The following is a 24,484-nucleotide window of genomic DNA, read 5'->3' on the forward strand; positions in this document are numbered from 1 at the left end:
CCCCTTCCTGTTTAGGGTTGAACAAAGAGTGTGGACAAGCATGGATGTATTTATTTATCTTCTGAATGTGGATATGAAAAGGGTGTGCCAACCTCCACAATAAGAGTTTCCTGAGGAGAGCCACCCATTTCAGACTGGGTTTTGGTTTTTGGTTTTGTTTTTTTTTTTTAACCAGGGCAGATTTCTGCCTTTCATCTTACAAGGTTAGCTAAGATCTGAGCAACAGATAGGAAATCAAGACAGGGCATTTGAGCAAAAAGTACAGGGCAAAAAGCAGGGGACAAATTGTCTCAGGCACCAGGTTTAGATCACAGCCACGTTTCCTGAAAATTCAGAAGGTCCTGGCTGTGGACTTCAGGACTGATTCCGATATGGGTCTCTGACCCCTGACCCACATGAATTTGTGGATCTCTCCCCTAACCACCCCCCAGTGAACGATCCCCTCACACAAGGAGTTGATTTGCGCTGTGGAAGAGAGGAGGCAGGACAGGGTTAACCTCACACAGTCTTCCTTCAGGCCCCCAGAGGGGCTGGGGTTTTGTTTTCCTGGCTAAGGAGGGGGAGCTGGGGCATTTAGATTGTAACTGGAACTGGAGCCCTTTCTGGTGTTACCAGCCTGTTCTGGGTCTGAGGGAAAGCCTGGAGCAGGAGGGAGAGGAGGGAGAATGCAGACTTGGAAAGCAGCGAGTGTCTGGTAATTGCACAAGGTAAACCCAAGCGTCCTCCATTTCCCCGAAGCCCCCCGAGAGCTTAGGGGGGCTCCGGGAGGCCTCCAGCCTCCTGCCCCCAGCCCTCCTGCCCCCTCCCCGCAGCCTGGCCACATCTTCCAGCTCTGCCGTGCCAGCCTTTGCCTCGACGCGAGGTGCCTATCCCTGTCCGCGGCGCGGAGAGCAGCGGGGACGGAAAGGGGAGCAGGAGTCCTCCGGCACCTCTTCGGGGTGCCCGGTCCTGGTTCCCCAGAGCCTGCGGGGGCTCGGACGGTCGCCTGCCCTTCCCCTCCCCCCGCGCTGCAGAGGCTCTGGATGCTGCCGTACTCCTGCCATGTGCTGCCGCCGCCGCCGCTGCTGCTCGTAGCTTAGTCGAGCGTGTCTCCGGCCGCAAACTCCGCCAAACCAGCCTGCATCCTCCTCCAGGGAAGGATACCCAGTAAGTACCAGCCGGAGCCTGCCCCCTCCCTAGGGCACCCCGCCACCGCCTCTTACAAAGGCACTCGCAGCCTCTTCCCCCCGCTTCCTCTCCCCACCCCCCTTTTAAGCCAGTGCAGAGAGGGGCTCCGTGAATTCCCTCCAAAGCTATAGGGTGGCTCCCTCCTCCTCCTCCTCCTCCTCCTCCTTCTTCTCCTTCTTCTCCTCTTCCTGCTCCGGCTCTCCTCGGCGAGCCAGGCTGCTGCTGCATTCAGCCGGGGTGGTCCCCAGCCTCGCCCCAGCCACGCCGCTGCGGCTCACCCCCCATGGCTGACTTTTGTTACCCCTCTAGTGCCCGGGGCTGAACGGAGGTGGGCTCATTTTCGGCGGGTGGCTGAGGCTAGAGAGTGCGTGCTCGTGTGGGAGGTGTCCCTGGGGTGCAGGGGGGGCTGGCTGACTCGCCGAGCCTTGCAAGCCTGCGGGCTCGCCAGCCCGGCTGCCCCCTCAGGTGGGCGCAGCAGCGGGGCCGGGCTGCGGCGGGGACCCCGCCACCCTGACATCTGCAGGTGGAGTGGGCGAGCCAGCTGCGGGAGCCTCCCCGGGAGCCAGCAGCACCCTGCACCCGCTGCCCGTCTCAGCCCGCTCTGTTCCCGCCCCCCCCCCCGAGCCTCTCCCGTCCTCGCTCTATCCCTTCTCCCCCTCTCTGTGCTGGGGTGCCTGCACCCCTCCTCACCTCGCCGGTACAAACCCCTCCACTCCCCTCCCCGCCCCTCCCCACCTTCTTTGATTTATTTGTGTATTTCTTTCCTTGGCAACCACCAGTTCCCCTCAGTCAAACAGCGCAGGCTCCCTATAATTTGAAATTAATTTGTTTGACTGCAGCATTGAGACAGGAAGGTTGGGAATTCATTTAATTCTTTTTCCTCCCTGTGCAAAAAGGAAGCGATGAAATTTCCAATCGAGACTCCAAGAAAACAGGTGAACTGGGATCCTCAAGGTTGGTGACTCTCTATTACTATCATTACTATCATAATAACAATTGTTATTATTCCTTGTGTCTAGTGACTCGTAGGAGACTATTTGACTCCAAGTGGGAGGAGACGTTGGATGCTTGTCTGCTTCCCATGTGCGCTGCTCGGTCTTTCTTGCTCAATCCTAGCAGTGCGTTAGAAAATGCTCCTCAGATGTGGGGTTGGGTGGCTGCGTGGGTAAAACCTCTTCTAGGTGTAAGTTTTATAGTTCTATATTGATATCTCTCTTCCCTCCCCTCCTTTTTTCTTGAGTATTTTCACGGCAAACTTGCCTGGGATGGCAGTGATCTCTGGCTGACAGCATTGTTTGTTTTATCTGTGGCTCCTTTGTTGTTTCTAGTGATCATTGTCTCTGTTAAATGGGTGGTACAGGAGTGGACACAGATGTGACTGCTTGCTCAGGGCTCCTCCATGGCAAATGTTTGTTGGCAAGCGACTGGAGCAAAATGCTGCTGCAATATAACCTGTAGTGTGGATAGTATAAAAAGACACATTAAATAATGGAGCCCAAAGGGACCTTTACACTCTTCACTCTGTCCTGTTAACAATTGATCAGCCCAAGTGGATAGTTTGATTAAGTCTATAGTTAGGTTTGGAGTCTGTCTTGGGGAGTGTGTTTGTGTGATGGTGGAAGGAGATTTACGCCAGTGCAGTGCATTTCAATAAAACGATCCAAGTGGTGTTTTAAAATAAACCATAATGAAATGCTCTCCTTTCCTGGCATGGGGAGGAGGTTCATATGCAACCTACAGAAGAAGTGACTGAAAAAACCCCTACTGGTAATTTGTATACTCGTGTGTCATATTTCTGTGCATCGGTACAGGAGCAGAGCAACTTGAAGCCATATGCTCAGGTTTGCAGCAGAACTGCTGGCAGCCAGTCACTGTACAGCAGTGCTTGCAGGAAGTATGAAGTGATAGCATGGGCTTTGATTATTCATCTTTATTCCGCAGGTTTGGTTTTAGTGGTTAATTTGTCTGTCATCCTCCATGCCCTCACGTCTACAAAATGAAACATTATAAACAGTTTCTGCCTGTGTAGAAGGAATACAGCAGAACAGACATCTTTCTGCTGAGCAGATCTGATGTGCTGTTTGAATAGTATACACAATTAAGCTTTAGTTTAAGCCTTACTACATCTTTAATTAGGTGAAGGCTGAAATCGACACATCAGTCTCCTCCGCCCTCAGCTTCACAATGAACGCATGGATAGCAGCTCTAACAGAGATTTGATTATTTTAATAACAGTATATTCCTTATCCCAGGGTCAAAATTCCATGTGGTGAAAACTTGCTCTTCCCAGGTGCTTTTCTGAATGCGTGTTTGCTGTTGCTTCCTTTTAATTCATTTTATGTATTGCAAAATGTCTTTTAATGCAAAAAGCCCTTTCCTCCCTTCCCCTGGCAAGGCACACAGGAGGTACTGATGGCATTCTGTATGCAGCTCCTTTGCTTGGCAATCAGCTTTAAAGCATATGGATCCAACAGGTGGTTGGTCACAATTTACTAATGTGTCTAAAACCAGAGAGTATCGTAACAGGTAAAAGACCTCGAACCCAGCAGGTTTCCTCTCTGCCAAGCTGAATCCCTGCTAAGGACTGCAGAATCCTACCAGTTATTTCTCCTCAGTGTATTGACTTCATTAGCCAGGCAGCAAGGATGCTAATGTATAGCCAGGAAGGAAGCAAAACCTGTTAATTTCTAATTCTCCAAGGGACTCAGGAAATAGATAAAATTTGGTGGAATGGAAAAAGGCAAATTGGTTAGGAAAAGTTCTCTAAGGCCCAATCATTTAACCAATAGAGGAACAGTGCAATGACACTGTACTTACATAGTCCCACTGAAGAATTAGTGATGTGGGTAGAAGACAAAGTAGATCAGAGTTCCATTCTTTTTGAAATGAAAATATATTTATGTAGATATAAATGTTAGCAAAGATCTACACAAAATCACTTAGAGCCCTAAAATGAATTTGATTTACAGTCACATATGTAGTCTGTTCCCTGCATGTGCATGTGAAAAATGATGTTATGTTTTGCATCCTGTGCAATATCCTTGGAGTTTAGAACTGAAGTAGCTTTTCTCAGATACAGAGATCAACATGTAGAAAGCTAGTGGTGCAAGGATACAGAGTCCTAAGTGTTAAAAGCAGAGCACGTGTCCAGTTAATGTTCACACTCCAATACCAGGCTCATTTCAGTGCGTATTATATGATCATTCTCTGTTCTGGTTGTCAGACAGAGAACGTGCAGTTTCCACAGTTTTGTCTAGTAGGAATTGTGCTAACTTGTGCTAACAATACTTGAAATACATCAACTGATGTTCCTGGCAAGCAAGCTAGCAGTCCAACAATGTAAGTGAGAGCTATGGTATCTCAAAGATTGTTTAGATCTGATTATTCCAGGCAACATTTTCTAGAAACTATACACATTTCTAGAGGCCAGGGCCCTTGTTGTGAAGATATGGCTGGCTTGGGACTGATGATGTTGCTGGTTTGAACCCAGGTCAGACTGATAATCATTGAAATGAATTAATGCTCAAACTCCATAATGCTGACTGAACTATAAATATTTACACAGATAAATAGATTGGAGTCTGCCGGTAGCTTTCATCTGGCATAAAACTGGTATTCTCAGTTCACATCAGCAAAGATCAATATACCATAGAAAGACTGTGGAGAGAACAGATTTAAAAGAACAGAATCGACATGAGGGATGGTGTCTGACAGACAGCTAATGGGAGGCTGATTTCTCAGCCATTAAACTGGAATGAACAGGGCACGGAGACTGAAGGGTGCTTTTTATCCTGTTGTGTAGTATCTTCACTTGTCTTGGGTATAGAGTATACCTGTGTATTCCCTGTAAATGCTGAGTGTGTTTTCTAGATAAACCAAATATTTCATCAACCTGGAAGTATATAGGTCCAGATTTCTCTGGTGAAGTCCCGTATTATCCCAGGCAAACAAACTATATAACCCCATTAACAAACAGATCAAACTCCATCCCAAAAGTCATTGGGACTTGTCCCTAAAAATCCAACGTGAAATATGTCCTAGAATATCATATATATTGATTAAAAAAACATACTATTCATATACAGTGAGTGAATGGGGTAAAAAATGAGCAAAAAACCCAAGCAGACACTTCAAGGATGTTTTAGGGAGAGTTGGACACACTGAGTAGGGGGTCCAGAATTTCACACTGCCTGGCCTTACCTTAAAAAAAAAAAAAAGCCTGCCATTTTGTTACTGGTGGAATCAACCTAGATATACACAATCATAACACATTTGATCTGCCTATCACTGATTTTTGCTTCTCCCATTTGGTGCAATTCAGGTAAAGCAATAATAACTGAAATTAGTGAAATACTAGATTTTTAGTTTCATACTTCACACAACTTCCCATCTATACTTTTCAGAATATAATATTAGGTTTATAACAGCATATGAAGACATTAATTCTTGTAATTGTTCTCATCTCTCCTCTTTCCTGCATTGCCCCTGCTGTTTGTTACACCCACCTGTTGTCCGTGCTTATTATAATCTCTTTGCACATGTATTTTTATACAGTACCTAAAACACAGTGGGTCCCTCATCCTGAGACATCTGGATATTACAGTAATTGCAGTATTTTTCCTATGAATTATCTGCTTAAAATTGCTGTTTCTTGGTGGAAAAGAAGGGTAGATGAGACTGTTTCCAATATGCTCAAAAATTATCCCCAAGCATGACTGTCTTGCAGGGTGATGGTGAGACATCTTTTCCAAGGGAAGGATGTCTATCTTGGTGATGCTTAGTAGGTAGAAAATGGAGTTCAGTCTCATTCCATCCTTCGTGCGTACAGTTTTTTGCTGTCATTGCAGCAATATGGATTGTCAAAGCCTCTTGAATTTCCAGGTAGATGTTTATCTCTACACTGACCTTTTGGAGCTCTGTAGTTTTGATACAAGTTCCTGCATCCTTTCACGAAGACATTGTTTGTGGGGGATGGCTTTCTGCATTTTGGAACCCTAAAATCATGCATTTATTATTGTCATCACATTTAGTGTGGGAGTTAGTGGTCTGTGGGGAATTCAAGCTGCGGTTGAGAGTCTGGAGTTCCTCTTCAGATTTTGTCACTGATTTACTGTTTAACCTTCAGTAAGCCACTTACCCTTTCTTTTCCTCCCTTCTTCCTTGACTGCAAAATGGGAATATTAATACTTCCCTAATGCACAACGGTGTTGTGAAATATAATTAACTTGTTTAAAGCAATCTGAGATCTGCTATTGAAAGAAGAGCATATGTATTGCAATCAAATGCTGAAACAATTAGGAGGGAGCAAAACAGCCTGTCATCATACACAGATCACATCAATTAAGAAATAAGGTTATCTCTCCGCTTTACAACCAGAGGAAACTAGTATTACCTGCGCTTCTTCACAGACACTGAAGACTCAATTCAGTTTCCCATTAGAGATATCTAGAGACTGTTGATATTCCCCACCTGCCGCTCCAGAGGGGCTCAAGTCTTCCATAGGTCCTGTGTCACCTGCCATGGAATTTCTCACTTCACCAGAGACACCTCAAGCAGCACTGGACACCTATATGTGGGACAACTGAGCTGAGTCTCAAATGTCTTCACGCAGGTATCAGGTTTGGCTCATCCCTTGATGGCTGTTGGAAAAATTTTCAGCATCAGCTACTCAGTATAAATTAAGCTGACGCTGCCTGCAGAGTGTTACAAACTGCTGCAGTTCCTGCTTTTTCTGTCCTTTCATTCAAAGAGACCAATGCAGAAGGCAAACTTGATTATAAAGGCATAGACAAGTAGAATAAGGGTGTACATTTCTGTCCTCCATTTTCAAGAAGATATATGAAAAGAAGGGCAGTGCAACTGGGAGTTAGATGATATCTTTCTGCACTAGTAAGTCAGTTCTTAGTAGCTCAGTGTAAGAATGCTATGGAAAGCTATAATGTGTAAAAAAGTTGCTCTGATCCCAGCAAATGTGATTATATTGGCTACCGACCCATCTGATGGACCAGGACTCTGCTGTGCCTAATAAGCATGGGTTGCAGAACAACTGTAAGGAGTTTATTTTAAAGAGAGATTTGAAGGAGAATAGAAATTGGATAAACAGGACACTCCTGGCAGTGCATAATGTAGGTGCAATAATGCCAAATACAGTAAGGTGGAAAATTTGAAGAGTTTGGAAAACAAATAAAAGAGAATGAAGAAATCAGAACTTTACTAAAGGCTATGTGGAGCCTGCAGGGGAGGCAGATGAATACAGAGGGACCCTAATGTGGTGAGAGATAGGAAGATATGACTGAATTAGCAGGAGAGGAAGAAAGACAGCAGAGAGCTATTAGTTTCATCATTGTCATCTTTAGGATGCCCTGGAAAAGGAAAAACTAAGGATTTGGAAAAGTGAAATGAGCAATAGGAAAGTGGCAGAGTGAAAGTCTGGGCAGCAGCTTTCTTAGCAATACTGAGGAAAGACTGAACTCTATTCAAGATAAGAAAGATGAAGGGTAGGGTATCATTAAGATGTCATCTGTACTGTGAGAAAAGGGAATGAAAAGAATCAAAGGCAATATGAAACTGTAAGTCTAAGACAGGGAGAGCAGTAGAATTGTCATCAGTGGGAGAGGTTAAGACAGAATTATTATTTCAGTGAAGAATACCAATGCTATTTTTGCCACATATGTACAGGAGTAATCCATTAATAGGCCTTTGGACTGAAAAGTCCCTTGGGCAACTCTTGAAAACTGATGCTACCTGAAGTGATGGAGTTTGCTTTTGGGAGAAAGATCTATGATATCACTTGTAATTGGGTAGGTTTGGGTTCAGCTTTTGGCGTTTATGTGGATTTATGTAGCTAGTGTGTGGACTTATCAGCTTCAGACAGAAGAGTGCATTTATATGGTGATATGGTTTAATTCTTACTCTCCTGATTTAATCCAGAGCTAGGAATTTTACCACTCACTTCAGTGCGAGCAACATGAGATTCTTAATTTTAAAAGTATCAGAACTGTGTTGTCCCTGCAGGCTTTACTGAGTTAAAAGTAAAAGAGTGCCTGGAATCGCTGGGAGAACAGGGGCCCTAGATGTGTTGTAAATAGGGTAAGTACCTGGAGTGAAATGGGGAGGGAACAGTGAGGAGGTCAAGATAAGAAAGGGGTAATAAACACAGTAGTATTCAACAAGTAGAGTATTACAGAATTCAGTGTGGTGGGAATGCCTAACCTTTATTTTGTAATAATCTCAGTGTAATAGCAAAAGCCAAAGCAGAGAATATAAATGCTGAACAGTTGTCTGTTTTCTATAGAATTTTTATGTAGAAGAAGTGACATTCAGCAAAAGGCTAAATACTACCTTTTAAAATACCTTTTTGTAGGAATAACTCTGTTTTTTGTTTTCTGTAAGAAATTGAAAACATCCTGGGACCTGGCCTTTGTCAGACAGAGGCTGCTCATATTCTAGTTCCTGAGACGTTGGTTATACTTCCTTCATTTGTTTATAAAGCATGTATATGAAAAACATTTTAACTATAATGGAAAATGTGCTCTAAGATGAACCTGCTGACTTTCATAAATAACGTGCCATGCTGTTCTCACTGGTTACCCCAATGAGATAAAATAACAAGTGAGAACAGCACATATCATATACCCTTGTACTTCAGGTTGGTAGTACCAGTCCTTTTTAGGCCATGGACCATTATTATTCTCCCAACATACTTTCTGGGCTGCTTTTCACACTTACAATCAAACATTAACTCAGATTAGTTAAACAAAATGATATTTTAAATCATGGATCTCTTACCATGTTAATGAACCACAGAATTTAGGGGATATTTCCTTGGTCTGGGAATGCTGAGACCAAGAATTCAGATTTCATCTTTTTCTTCAACTGCTAATACAATTCTTATGCTATTACAAATCTTATTATTGGCAAAGTGTCCCAAATGCGTGTATTATTATGTGTTATTCAGATGTCCCAAAATACAAGCATAGGAGATCACTGGTAAGATTTTGAGGTTAGAGTGGAAATTTCACTGTGGGTTATATCTCTGTGTTGGAAGTGGAAATGAAAGCCAGTAAGGTAATAGAATCTGTTATCTAAACCTGTATAGAGGGGAAAGAAAGGTGGAAGAGGATACACAAGCCTGGCTTAATTTTATTTTTCTGTTTTTAAAAAGGAAGGGGAACAGCCTGCTGAAAGCTGGAGTTGTGACAAGGGGCATGACATATAAAATATATGAAAGGGATTGAAACTTGTTGCACTTAGGATCTGGAGTCCTGAACAGCGATCAGCTGCAAAGTCCTGGTGTGGGTTCAGTTTTTTTTAAAAGTCCAGGCATAATTAGGTCTAGCATTTTGTTTGAGTTTGCTATTTGAAATTTTAGAGGACATTTGAAAAGAAATAAAGTCCTAACAAGGAGAGACAAAGGAAAGCTGCTTCAGATAATGTAGATTACAAAAGAATGGACCCAAAGTGTGAGAGGGTCAGATCTGCTGCCAGTGGTGCAGAAAATGTGGAATGAAAAGAGTGTACTTGTGGTAAGGCTGAAAATGCTGTGGAAAAAAAAAAAGGGTGGACATGAAGACAAATCTGGCTGCCTCCAAGTATAATTCACTTTTTTCAAGCACATGATGTTCTTTCTACCTTTTAGCAATAAGCATGTAACCTAGGGCGTATTTAAAAAAAAATGAAGTATCTTTATGTTCTCTGTTGGTTCCTCAGGGATGTGTCAGGGTCCTCCTCGGTGAGTAAAACTAAAGCACAGTATAAATAATCTTATGGACATATTACAAAATGTCTTCATCTCATGAAGTAAGTATCTTTAATAGATGATGAACTGTTTATTTGGCTCGTCCTGCATTGGAGAAACATGCTTTTGTTTCTGCCATTTGTTCCTCAATTCTGCCCCCAAAGAGATGCATTCAAAAGATCTTTAAATTGCTTCAGTTCTCTGTCTTTCTGATAATCCATAGATTATGCATGACTGTGTGACCGTTGCTTGCTGAAGACAATAGACTCTTTAACTAGTAGGGGATAACAGAAGTTAACACCCTAAAAACCATCTTCTTACAAAGCAATAGAGGTTATTTTGGTATCTGTATTCTACAGGATGATCACAGTGCTTTAAGCATCAGGCTTTGAGTACCTAGATTTGTTGGAGCCATATGTTCATATCTCAGCAGGACTGACTCATCTTTTCTTTCCTAGGAAGAAAAAACAACATGTTACTGACTTTACTGGATGAGGATCTTGGATTTTGGCACCTTAAACTTGTGCCACTGAGATTCTTAAGATTCAGTGATACGCTGTTAAAGGGTGCTTCGGTTATTTATCTCTTACTCAATACTGTAAGATAATAGTACTGGCATGATTTGAAAACAGCAAATACATACTGACAGCTTGTCCAGGGCTTTTATCCTCTCGAATTTCAGCTTTTCATTTTAAAGGAACAAAAGGCAATCACTAGCTACTATGTGTGAAAAAACCTCAGTGATGAAAGAATTATAAAAGAAATGGTACTGCTGAAACTCCCAGCTGAAATGAAGGAAGCAGCTCACACATGTCCAAGACATTCCCCTAGGTTAACTCAGATCCGTCACTGATTACTTAAATGTTAAGACTGCTAAGTTTGGATTGCACAAGAAAGGGTTGTGCAGAGAGGCCTTGGGTAGCAGCAATCATGACAGCTACAGAAACAACACCAGAGCTACCTCTTCATGATGCTACAGCTACCATACTAAATTGCCTTCATGGGAAGCAGAGTTCATTACTGGGTTACAATGATATACTGACATGTAACTTTGCGACCTGATTTTCTCATTGTTGCCATACATTATTTGTTGATTCAGTTTTCTAAAAATAAGCATCTGCTGCCATTTAAGGCACTGTAAGGCAGCTGAGACATTTGCATCAGCCTGATATATATGATAATGGACCTAAGGGAGACCTCTGCCCTTCTGGAGCAACAGCTTAAGGCCAATTAGGATATCCTAGGACCTCTCACTTGGTACTATATAATATGGATGGGCAAATGAATTATGCCATTTGAGTGTGACTTAATTGGAGAATAAAACACCTAAATATAGGTGGGTATCTGAAATGCAGTGGTATTCTAAGTTTCTAAGGACCTGCTATGGTTAGGGGAGATATAGTCAAATATGGTTCATAGAGCCTGGAGAACTTTCAGTATATGTCTGGTTTAGTGTCAGCAGAATCACTCTCCAGGCTGCACTGACCAATTTGACCACATCTGTATTGACTCTAATGGAATGTATTCCAAGTTACAGCAAAGGAGAGAAATGAGACAGGGGTTGTTACTGCTCGTATTTCGAACTTCAGCTCAAATGGCTTTGGATAGCTTCTCACTAGGAGGATTTAGGGCAGGTATACACCACTTATTCCTGGTGGATTCATTCTCAATTTGTGCATGCTTTGGGGTTACAAGAAATTACGCCATCATGGTTAGTGCAGTTCTGCTGAAAGTTCTAAAATACTACTTTGAGCTTGGCATTATTAGCAGTGATTTCATTTGTTTTCAGCAGCTCTGAGTGCAGGAGAATGAGTTCATGTTCACCTGCTATACACTGTGTAGGCATACTTTTGGTTAGGTGAAGCTTAATTGTGGGCAAAACTGATTAGAGGGCCACAGCTGCCTCTTTCTTAAGTCTGATCTGTGAATGCATGTAGCTACATGTCAGTGATGCAGTATGGCAACGCTATGAAGTACTGAGAGATGTTAGAAGCCATACCATATCAGCAGATGCCATCCTTGTGTAGCTATAAAGTTTTATCCTAGTTCAAATTACAGCTGTATTTCTACAGTATTATCTGACTAGAAACTGAGCATGAAATAAGAAAATTCTTATGTAATTCAGTTGTTGTACTAGACTCCTTATAATCTAAGCTACCCTAAATTATATACTGTATAGCAAACTCCAAGCCAGCTTTGTGCAGCCAGAATCAGCCTGGCATTGACCTGGAGCTCTGTGTGCCCGACCAGCCTCCCAGTGACACTGTTCATCTGTTCTGTTTATTATATACAGCTGTGAGCAGCATAATGGGTCTGAAGTCTGTTTAACCTACTTCCTTTTGCTTACCTGAGCTCTCTTTGACTCACGGTCACTTTCCAATAATTGTCTGACATGCAGACTGGACAGGTAAATCATTCTGACTATGGCAGCTTTACTGGTGCAACTTACACACCGAAAGTGTAAAAGAAAAATGTGTATGTTATAAAGAATTTAGAATCAGAGAAAATAAAAATGACAATGCTGAACAAGTGCATTTCAAACAGCAATTTTCTATTCCTTGTGAAGATCTTTTCTGCACAGAGTAGTTTTGTAATAGCTGTCTTGCATTATATGTATTCTTCGTCCTGTTCCAGAATAGGTTTTCAAAGTATTGAAAGGCCTTCGTTCACTTTAACTAAGACTGTTACTGTGTATAGGAACTTAAGACCGCTAAATAGACTGGATCCTCAGGATATGCAAATAGTATAGCTCCAGCGAACTAAAAAATAGCCCAACTGATGTGCCTCTTACAAGATTTCTGACCATTACCACATGATGAAAGATCCACTTCTGTTGCTGTTGCCCAGAAAATTTGAGAAATTATCACTTAATTGAAGTGGTGGATCATTCATGACATTTGCTTGAATTCAAAGTATTTTTCTGTAGATTCCAATCATTAGCCAGATTGGGGAAGACACCACTAGACTGATGCAGAAATTCTTACTTCTTGTTTTTACAGAGGAGCATCAGTATGAGCTCTTTAAGTATGGTCAGTAATGTGCAGATACATCTGTAAGGATGCCCCAAGAAATCTTGCAGGGGAAAAATTAGTGCTGACAGTATTCTTATTCTGGGGTTAGAGCTTACATTGCATGTGTTTTGCTGGCCTTACTTATAGGTAAAAGATCTGTTCCTTGGCTATTAACCTGAGAGAGTCCTGCAAGAGATATTGTACTGCCCCAGCTGAGCAATGTATTGGCGTCTCACGGTTCCAGTCTATACTATAGTCAGTGGTGCTGCTAAAGTCCCCTTTGCATGACTGAGGTGAACAAGAGATTCCTTCACTCCACTGTTAGGCTGTACCCCTGGCAGACAGCCAGCATCAATCACATTTCAAATGTAGATTAGATAGCTTCCTGCCAGGAAGGCCAGCATGAATCTTTACTTTGTTGTTTGTCTCCTCCACTTGTTGGCTTACCACTACGTTTCTGTCAATAAGAATGTTCTTCCCTCTGTACACAGGTGGTCTTATGCTAAGTTGCAAGACTTAAGTTTCCTTCACTGGTTGGTCTGGCCATGAGACCCTTGGCTGAATTTCTTTTGTGAATCCTTGAGATGATAGGATATTTAGAAGATCCCAGTCTGGCTGCTCTAGCAGAAGGACACCAGCTAAAACCTTGACCCTACGTCATCCTATGGGTACTTTGAAGCAGAAGACCTTGAACTCCTGTGGTGGGTGATTCAGACTCTTCCTAAATGTTACTGGAATCCTGGGACACGTCCTGGTGAGGAAAAGTAATCAACTCGTTTCATCCAACAGCATGTCATGGTGCAATGGATTTTTTTTTTTTTATTAGTCTTTAAAAAGAAGATTATGGTTAAGCAGCTGCATCACTGCTTCAACGTGTCTGTTGTTCATTGAAGGCTGAAGTCTGCAGAGAATCAGAGAGCACCTATTTGTTCCTTGGTGCTTGTACTTGAGGCTTGTGACATACTGACAAGAAAGCAGTTTTTCTATATATTACCTAATAAGGAAAAACAATGGTATGTTCATCTCTTCTGACAGGAGCTCTTTTTCACGGTCATCTCTATACCCAAGATCTTGAGCCAAAAGCACTTGCTTCCTACTTGGCTCTTGACAGAGCAGACACCTGCATGAACTAGAGCTCCCAATTTTAGCAAGAGCACCAAATACTGATCTAATGCTAGGAAAACAGGTTTTAGCAGTGATCTATTGGTTTTAGTCTTATTTCAGAAAGGAAAAGGTGAGAATTTTTCTTGGGTTTCTCTGTATTCAGTTTCTCTATAAATAGCTTCATAAACCTGATGATAGCACTGCTGCCAGTAAGTGTTTTGGAACAAACACATTCACCAGTCTTGTAAGCAGGAGGGCTCCTTGTTTGGGACTTGCCCCTGTCAATCACTTCTAATCTCCCCTCAACTCCTCCTGCTCCTGACTGTAATGGCCTTCTACTCTATTTTCCGTTTTCCAATACCTGAAGTTCATTGATGAGTCCCGTCACATGTGAGCATGTGCTTGGCTCCTTGCCCTGGGCTCAAGTGTCAGAGGCAACGGGGAGCGTAGCTGAGTGCTGAGTGCCGAGAAGAGGAACTGAGCAGGGAGTTACGGGTATGCTGCCTCCCACACTGCCAGCACGGTTGGACAGAAGTGAGGGACAAGAGCAGATGGATGGATTTGGAGGAGGGCAGGGTGGAAAAGAGGTCAGGGGAGAGAGAAAGCAAAGCAAGGGAGACAAAATTCGAACTGCCCTCCAGCAGTGTACAATCTCACTCCAGCACAAGACAAATCTCCCTCAAGTATTCGTCTGGACTTGGCAGCTCTGTAAGTAGTGCTACAAATGGTGTCAGTAGCAGTGCATCTTCATGTTAATGCCAGTAAGTGTTAGCTAGGAACTACCCGAGGACTGCTGTCCTGAAGCCAAACCAGAAAGAAAAAAATGAAGACGCTTTCAGCTGTTCCTGGAGTTCACGTCCTGCCTTAGCACATCCATTCTTTCGACTAGTGAGCTGTCATGTATGCCTTAGAAAAGTGCAGTGCCTGGGAGAGGGAGGAGGGAGGGGAAAGTATCCCAGCATCCCATGACCGTGACTTTTGCAGAGATTTTTCTAATGTCAGGGGATGAGTTCTGGCTGATACCTGCGCAAGCCAGCCTTGGGCTTCCTGTTGTTTCCCTGCCATTTGCATAGCCTCAGTAGGCAGGAGCTCTAAGGCTGTGTTTGCAAGAGACTAACTCTTGGGCAGTCCATTTTAGGTTCGTGGGCAGGCTCTGACTGCAGTTCTGACAGCAGAGAGGCTGGGTCAGAATCTGGATGTTCTTGTAAATAATCAGCAAGAGCAGCTTACACATGGGTATCATATTTTTCCTTTATAACCAACAAAAGAACAGAGTCTGATTTATGGCTGTCTATTAATCTTGTAACAGACAGACCAGCATTTTGTCATGTATAGTGGAAAGCAGCATGTCCCCTAAAAGAACTTGAAGATTTGCTAATACATTAATGACAAATCTTTGTACCTGCTTGATGCACGTATGACAAAGACCTTGTTTCAATCAACTTTTGAAATTACTCTTGAATTTAATTAATTTGCTAACATCTCTATGGCAGTGTTTCCGTGAGACAAACTGTGAACACATACAGTATTGTTCTTCCTCAGTGTCACAGGGGTTTATCTATTATTTGAGAAACGCTTTGAGATATTTAGGTAATAATGAAAGATTATTACAGACTTGGCACAACTGATGCAAAGCGGAATGTTGAGATGTGTTTGACTATTTTACATGGAAGGGGAGGGAAAGGATTTCAAGAGCATTTTCCTGCTGTGAGTCAGGACTAGAATATCAAGATGAATGATTTTGAATTTTTTTTTTTTTTTTAATACCCTTACCATTTCACCGGTTTGTTTACAGATTCTGGATGATGAATACAAGCCTACAACATTAGACTGTTTTTCTTTGTTACCCCTCACTGATAGCTTTTCTTCTTGGGTCCATAGGGGTATGCAGGGCACAGATTGAAAACACTGACCTAAATGATTTCTGGCAGATGATTTTATGCCCTTTTCTTAGCTACTTCTGATGAAGGAGATTTCAATATCTCAATGGCTGTTCCCGTGCTTAGCTATCCTTGTAGCTAGACTTTTTCCTAACACATTACCCCCTACTTCCTTGGTACAGATTAATCAGTTATTTCTTGGCCTATTCTTAAGGGATCTAAGGAAGAATTCATCACTGTCTTCAGTTAGTCAGTGTCTTATTTTCATTTGTGAGACTACAGTTCACATTTTTACACTTAGTCCAAACAGCTTTTTCATTTATATTAAGATAATACTTTGGAAAGTTGCAATGAAAATCAAAGTGGGATTTTGAAAAGATGACTGCGTTGATAATCATTTTGTGTCATGAAGAAATTACATTTGAATATGTGCTGGAGTTTGATTTACTGTGGTTCAAACCAAGACAAGAGATCAGTCAAAACTGATTGAAGGAAGAGACTGGTATTTCCAATATTCTTTAAACACAGATCCAGTGTTTAACGCCTCCTGTAGTTTCCTAAGTCATTCTCTCCTTCTATGTTCCTGTACTCTTAACACTCAGTTACAATGAAACGTGTCAGTATTTAGCCACCATTCAATATTCTGGTGATAAGTGAAGCAGAGGAAGATGTCGAATAGAGCAACCTTTTCTGTGCCATTCAGAAGTTGCTTCCCTTTTCTATTAGCCTGAAGAAAGAAAAACATATCTTCATCTTCATTGGTTGCTAACAATATGCAGTCACATGAAAACTTGTGCAGAAGCCAAAAATGGACATAAAGTTAAAGAAATAAAGTACAGATGTCCAAAATAGGAGTGGCTTTTTTTGGATAGGTCTTAAAACATACAAGTCTTAGAGCAGGAGAGTGGATTTCTACTCCGGCCTCATCATTTGCTGTGTGATCTTGGTTAAGCAGTTTCTTTTTTGTTTAGGCTATACCTACACAGTTGTATTCAGCAAGATTTGAACGCTGCTGTCTGAGCTAGGCCAGCCCAAGGAACCTGTGAACTTGAACCTATCTGGTATAGCACTGTTTGGAACCAAATATGTCCTGCGAAGTGGCTAGGCCTATAAACAGAAGCTCAGGACTATACTAACAAAGCTACCCAGCTTTTCTTAGCTTGCACCTGATTTCTGTGCAAATCTTAATGAAAGCTGGATCAGCCTGCAAGAAGGAGCCTAAAAAGACTTTTAATTCCTCACATGAAAGATTAAGGAAAATTATTGTTCTCCAGCATCAGATTTTTCCAGAATGATTTGAAAGACAGTGATGTATGGTAATTATTTCTATTTATAATATATTCAAGGCAGTGACACTTCTGTTCTAAACACTGCTGATGTTAGGGCCTGTGTTCTGAAGAGTTTATTCTCTATGAAATAAATAATTATAATATGTAACTATTAATAAGGACATATATGAAAACTAATTTAGGATTGGATTTGTTGGCATAGTGAGATTTTCTGGGTTTTATATGGTTAAGGGCACTGAGATTTTAGTCCTGTAACCTTTTTATTTTCCTAAGCAGCCATTGTGAGTTTTTCCTTTCCCTGCTTTGAAAGCTCCTTGTGAGATGGATGCTTGAACTGCCATTCTTCTGTGCTTTAAAGAATTTACAATTAGAAATGGCAGGGCCTTTCAGAAATACAGTAAGTATAAAAATGGTATTCAGACCCTCCTCTCTTTCTCACTGTACTTTCTTGACTAAAATTAAATTAGCTTGTACATACTTTTTTTGTATATCTTTAGGGAAACTAGGTTCAGAATTGCTAAAGTGAAATGATAGAATACCAGAGTCTTTCAACAGCCTCACAAAATCCATTGAAAACAAAGGAAAGGGACATGGCATAGCTCAGAGGAATAGTAATTGCATAGACTTTTTAATCTTTTACACACTTGTTAAACTAATCACAACTAGAATAATAAGTAATCCAACCAGTCAAGTTTACCCAGCACCCAATTTCTAGCCATTTGTCTGCAAGCAGATTGTAATTTTCTTATATTTTTTACAATTGTCAGTCACAGATATCACATTGTATTGCTACTTTTCCTTCATTGGTTAAGAGTGTATGCACTTCCTGCCAGCATGAAATATTTAATGAATTTGACATTTAGCTTTATGTGAAAATGTATGCTGCTAACATCCATTTTCTTAAATGTGTATAGAAAATGAGTGAAATGAAATGCTTATGTTTCTGGGAAGGAAAAATGAGAATGAAAGATGATAAAAAGTGAAAAAATCAAATCCACTCAACAAGACAAATGAATGTTTTTGTTCCATATTGACCCAATGTCATGGTTTAACCCCAGCTGGCAACTAAGCACCATGCAGCTGCTTGCTCACTCCTCCCTGCCCCGATGGAATGGGGAGGAGAATCAGAAAAAAAAGAAAAAATCATGGGTTGAGATAAGAACAGTTTAATAATTGAAAAAAAAAAAAAAAAAAAAAGGAAAATAACAAAAAGAGAGGAATAAACCCCAAGAAAAACAAGTGATGCACAATGCAATTGCTCACCACCTCCTGACCAATGCCCAGCCAGTCCCCGGGCAGTGACCTGGGCCTCCTGGCCAACTCCCCCCATTTTATATACTGAGCACGACATCCTATGGTATGGAATATCCTTTTGGCTAGTTCGGGTCAGCTGTCCTGGCCATGCTCCCTCCCAGCTTCTTGTATGCCTCCTTGCTGGCAGAGCATGGGAAACTGAAAAGTCCTTGACTTAGGATAAGCATTACTTAGCAACAACTAAAACATCAGTGTGTTATCAACATTATTCTCATACTAAATCCAAAACACAGCACTGTACCAGCTACTAGGAAGATAATTAACTCTATCCCAGCCAAAACCAGGACACCCAACTCCAGTAGAGAGTGACAAAAAGGCATTATTGTTGGAAGGCTGCTTGTTCTTTCTGTAGCTAACTTATGTTCATCACTGTAGTTTAAGTTCTGATCTATACATTGATATTCTTAGGGCATGATTGTAATGGACTGATGACTTGTTCACCAAAATCCATATGCATGCTCTGACTGGTGAGACTCAGAGGAAAAACAATGCTGAACAATACAGTCTGAGTTGTGTCCTCATCTTTATTGCCCCTGTGCAAACTGTCTGTAGTGTGTTGACCTTGGCTGGCTGCCAGATGCCCATCCAGCTGCTCTCTCACTCCTCCTCCTCAGCAGGAGAGGGAGAGAAAATAAGATGGAAATGTTTGTGGGTTGAGATAAAGACACGGAGATCACTTAGTAATCACCATCATGGGCAAACCAGACTCGTCTTGGGGAAAGTTAGTTTAATTTATTGCCAATTAAAATAGATTTGGATGGTGAGAAATGAAGACAAGAGTTAAACTACCTTTCCCCTCCTTTATTTTTTTCCTAGGCCCAACTTCACTCCTTCATTCTTGAGTCCTCTTCCTCCTCCCCACCCCACATGGTGCAGGGGGGATGGGGAATGGGGGGTTGTGGTGAGTTCATAACAGTTCCTCTAGGCTGCACCTTCCTCCTCACACTTTTCCCTTGCTCCAGCATGGGTCCTTCCTATGGGCTGCAGTCCTTTAGGATAAACCTGCTCCAGCACGGTCTCTCCATGGGCAGCAGTCCTTCAGGAAATATCATCCTGCTCTGGTCTGGAGTCCTCCACGTGCTGCAGTGTCTGCTCTGGTGTGGTCCTCTCCATGGGCTGCAGGGAAATACCTGCTCTACTGTGGTCTCTTCCAAAACTCACACAGGCTGCAGGAGAATGTCTCCTGCAGCTCCTGGAGCACCTCTTTCTCCTCCACCAACCTTGGTGTCTTCAGGATTGTTTCTCACACTTTTTTTCTCATTCATCACTGCCTACACAACATTTTTCCCTTTCTTAACTATGCTTTCACAGAGGTGCTGCCAGCTTCACTGATGGGCTCAGCTGTGTCCTGCAGTGGGTCTATTGGAGTCAGCAGGAACTGGCTGTGTCTGGCATGGGGCAGCCCCTGGCCTTCTCCCACAGAGACCACTACTGTAGCTGCCCCACTACCAACACCTTGCCACCTAAACCAAGTGTACTGTCATGGAGACCAGATAGCCAGGTACTTGGTTTCAGTCAGGCACTTGCTGCACAACTAAACGGAAGTAGCGATACTCTGGTAGTATGGACAGTAGAAGTTGAGAAGGTTCCCATGGGATTTGTCCTTTGGAAGAAATGGCTATCAAATAGGAGTGACAGTGTCCTTCAGTGGAAGGCAAGATTCATTCTGACAACTTACTGCATAGCTAAGTTTCTTGTCTGCCACTGAAGAAGCTCTCCAGGAACAGAGAAGAGGCTTTGGTTCCCCTTAGTTCTTCTGATCTGCAGTGCCCCAGCATCACCACTCTGTGAAGACTCTCATAGTTGGGAAGCTCATTCTACAGAAAGAGAGACCTTAACTCAGACCACACCGATTTCCTAATTTCTACCATGTTCCAATTTAGGCTGTTTAAGATTTTTTTTTTTTTTGCCTAACTATAGTTTTCTAATGAAGAAGGATGAAAGCCACATTATAAAACAGTGGGTTTTTTTGTTTTCTCATAACAACTGCGTTCTAAATCAATTAAGCAGTTGGGGTATTCCAAGAGCTATTAATTAGTATGTTTCAATTATAACTGATGAAGCAGAATTATGTAGATTTTTTTGGAAACGTACCGAGATTCATGATTTCAAGCACTAGCTGGGAATGTACGACAAATTATACAAAATTTGCAGAAGTCTTTTGATATGACATTTTCTGCAAAGCTGCTGCCAGGGATGGCAAAGCAATGGTTAGGCATAATTCCCTCTGGTACATATTGCTGACATTTCTCTCCCCACCAACAGAGAGAACTCAATATATGAACTTTTACTTTATTTCACTAACATTGTCCTACAATAGGAAGAAAACAGTGACTGTATTCCTTACACAGTTTTGTAATCTAACATACTCCCCCCTCCTCCCCACCCCACTCTGGGAAAGGAGCAATTGGGAGCAATCAGTGCTACTTTCTTTCTAACAGCACATTCAGTCTTTTTGATTTAATGTATGTTGCCCTTTCTGCCTTTACCTGTCTCTCTTTCTATACTTAGTTGAATGCCTTGCCACTGATGACTGCATTTGCAGCAGACTGCTGAGATGTTGCTGAAGTCAGCAGCGTTAATACTGCATTAGAGAATCCACTTCAGGGAAAACAATGTTAGATTTAACCAGTGGGGTACTGCTGCAGTGGAAAGCTATATGCTCAGAGGCACTCTGTGCATTTTCCAAACAAACAATACGTCAAGCTTTGCTTTCACGAACAGTAAATGTAACAGTAATGCTTCTCACTTCAATGGCAGTTTGCAGCAAAATGCTGTACAAACAGTAGGGTGAAATTCCCCTGCGTGCCAGGCTTGCGATGACTTTCACTGCTCGTGTGGTTGAACACTTTGGGGATATGCAGAGGGACCAGGGCCAAAACGGTGTAAAACATGTCAGCGCTGAGAGCAGTTTTCTTGATCCATGACTGTTCAGATCCTGTGGTCCCCAGACAGCAGTGCTTATTATTATGCCTCAGTCCAGAGCAACAGCCACAGGGATACTAGTGTTCTGCCCCATATGTAATCGTAGCCTGCAGGCAGGATTTTGTCTCCCATTTCTTGATCACAGCTGAAATGTCACCTGTTAATTAGCTCACATCATGCAAAGATGCTGCACAAACGCAAAGGCAGACACAATCATTGTCTACTGGGATTTTTGCTCTAAAAGCCAGACTTTCTAAACCGGCGTCAGATTTTTGAGTGCCCAGTGTGTAAAAATCCAGCATTCATTGTGCTGGTTAAATGGATGCTCTTTACTTTACAAAACCTGTTAAAAAACCACAACAGCCAGAGATGAAGAATGGGGGTGGGGAGGGGGCTGAAATAGCAAGCAAAGCAGGTGGTGGAAATGATTAGCCATGTCCTCATAATGCAAAATTTTAATGGCTTAATGATTTTTTGGTTATACATGGACAGAAACTTCCACATTTCATTATTTCTGTCACGCATATAGCAACCCCCTGCTTCCTGTTAGACATACAAATTCCCTTCATCCATAAACCTGCATGCATTTTCTGTTTGTGACATATTCATGAGAAGTTCATATAGCTGATATCTTAATACACTGATAGCCTCAGCTCTTCCTCTAACATACCTCTTATCCTTGCTCTGACTTCCAGGGACAGCCCTGCTGTCTTAACCCAAGCAGCCAGTAGCTGAAATCACTTTGGGGATTCTGTGGGATTCTGTGGGAAGGTTGTGAAATTGGAAGCAAATGCTAGATACCCATATCCCCCAGGAACTTCTGTTTGGAGATGAGCCAGAGCCTTGGAGTGCAAGATCATATGTTATCCACTGGTGGGCTGCTCATTTGCCTGCCTCTCCATGCTGTTCAATCAGGAAGCCTTTTGATGTTATCTTCAGTGTGTGGCCATTTCAGAATAGGGGTATGGGGGAACCCTAACAACTAAAATACCCTGCCCAGTGAAAAAGAAATAAATGAGGCTCCCGCTAGGATGCTAAAACAGTTATGGCCCGTGGAGTCCCTTCATCCCCCAGTCCTTTATGATCCATTTTAGAGAAGATAGATCCACCTACTTTTAGTGGCCAGTTCAGGGAAGCTGTAGCGGACTTGGCTAGCACCTCACAGACATTTCCGAGTCTTGGTGCTCCAGGTCTCTGTTCTGTGACTTCATACACTTGACGAAATATCGTATTTCTAAATTACTTCAGGAGGGAAAGCTGGCTTATTAAGTAGTGCTACAGGAACGTTGTACAAGTGCTGATAACCCAATGTAGGATCTTGTGAAAGCTGTAGGGAGAATGATTTGCTCATGAATTTTCTCAGTGAAACTGGACTGCATGATAAGATTACTTTATAATTCGAACTAAACTTCTAGTTTTAAGAAAAAGATAAGGAAGACTCCATGGGAAATTTTGAGTGCTCGACTATGTAAATGTTTGAAGAAAGCATAATTTCCTTTCTTTAAAAAAACATCCCATCATATTATGAGGATTTTTGGGAAACATACTGGTACTTACCTTCAGATGCACATCAAAGAACCTTTTTACTTGAGCTGAAAGTACTTTGTTGTCTTCCTTGGATGGACCCACTAAAATGGGAGATGAAATGTCCAGTCTCATTTTTGATCAACTCATGTATTAAACTTAAAGCCAGCTGCTGGGTTTATGAATGCATAAGTATATATGCCTTTAATCTAATTCTGTGCTGAATCCTGTGAAAGCAACACTCGCATCAGATGTGTCAAGAATACTCTACTATACTCTCATTAAAATGTACATACATTCCTGTGTGCTCATGTAACACAGGAACATGAAAGAAAATAAAGTACTAAATAAGACACTTCATTAAACCTGACTTACATTTTTCACAGCTAAAAATTGTGACAGCAGTACCACAGAGGAGGGTGTGTTAATTTAAAAAAATTGTATTTGGTTTAAACAGTTGAGAAACTCTCCTCTAAAACCAGGTTTCTTCAGTTATCTCCTATGTTCTTGGCATATTGGGTAAGATAGTTGCCAGGTATAGGTCATTGTGACAAAGCCATGCTTAATGTTTTCATAATCAAAAGCCAGTTGAACATCCTCTCAGAATTTTGGCTCTTATTTGAAGCTGTCCCTCTGAGGTGGCTGTACTTTGAACCTCTCTGTCTGGAGATTTTCCCTTTAAATTAGAACTGTTTTCACAGACTCATAACAGGTTATCTAGCTCACCCTGCTGCTGTAAAGCAGGGCCAACTATACCTAAATATTTCTGGCAGAAATTAGTCTAACCTGTTCTTAGAAACATCAGTCTCCTAAAGCAAAGCATACCTGCAGTAATAAAGGACAATTTTTAACCTTAAGCAATGTCTTATGGTGTATCATTTCAATAGCTCCAATGTTTTACATTACAGCATTTTGCTTTAGAATAGAATATTTCAGTTGGAAGGAACCTACAACGGTCATCTAATCCAACTGCCAACTGCTTAAGCTGGGTTAAGTTTTACGGCAGTCTTCTTGATGGTCAGTGAGTAAGAGTTTTGACTCCTTCTCATCAATGTTAGCAGAAATCTCAGGTATTTAAGCTCCTCAGTTATCAATGGGAGGCCTGTCTGCGCCCATCGTCGGTACCTCAAATGCAGGTAGTGCGGTACTCTTGGAGGTGAGCAACTGTACAGATCTTAATATTTTAACTTGACTTGTAACATCAACATCTTCAGCTGCTTTATTTTGAAGCTTATCCAGACAAACAGGAACCCACCTTTGTTTCCCCACTGGCATCCTCTTAGTGGAGTAAGGCCTGTGTTGAAATACTGGTGTGTTCCTTTGAGGGTACCTGTTCCTTTGAGGTTATCTGTCTACTAATTTAGTGCATGCGTATGAATGGAGCTTCATCATGGCTTTCAGTGAGGCAGATTAAGTCTTCTTCGATATGATTTAACAAACACACATGGATGAGACTCTGTTCTGGGACAAGCCTGTTCTGACAGCAGCTTGTCTTGAAGAAACATGGATAAATAAAGCAGGGATTGTTCTGCA

The 24,484-nt window shown here is 42.0% G+C and overlaps 1 protein-coding gene across 1 annotated transcript in view; it reads left to right on the forward strand.

Annotated features, from left to right (window-relative positions):
* Nucleotides 1-2,027: 2,027 nt before the first annotated feature.
* Nucleotides 2,028-24,484, forward strand: part of KCNK10 (potassium two pore domain channel subfamily K member 10) — a 66,246-nt gene continuing 43,789 nt past the window's right edge. The window contains exon 1 of the mRNA XM_030043942.1: nt 2,028-2,121. Coding sequence (XP_029899802.1) covers nt 2,070-2,121 — 52 coding nt within the window. The 5' untranslated portion in view covers nt 2,028-2,069. The remainder of the gene's footprint in view (nt 2,122-24,484) is intronic.

This window comes from Aquila chrysaetos, chromosome 2 (genome assembly GCF_900496995.4).
Source record: "Aquila chrysaetos chrysaetos chromosome 2, bAquChr1.4, whole genome shotgun sequence".
Classification (NCBI taxonomy): domain Eukaryota; kingdom Metazoa; phylum Chordata; class Aves; order Accipitriformes; family Accipitridae; genus Aquila; species Aquila chrysaetos.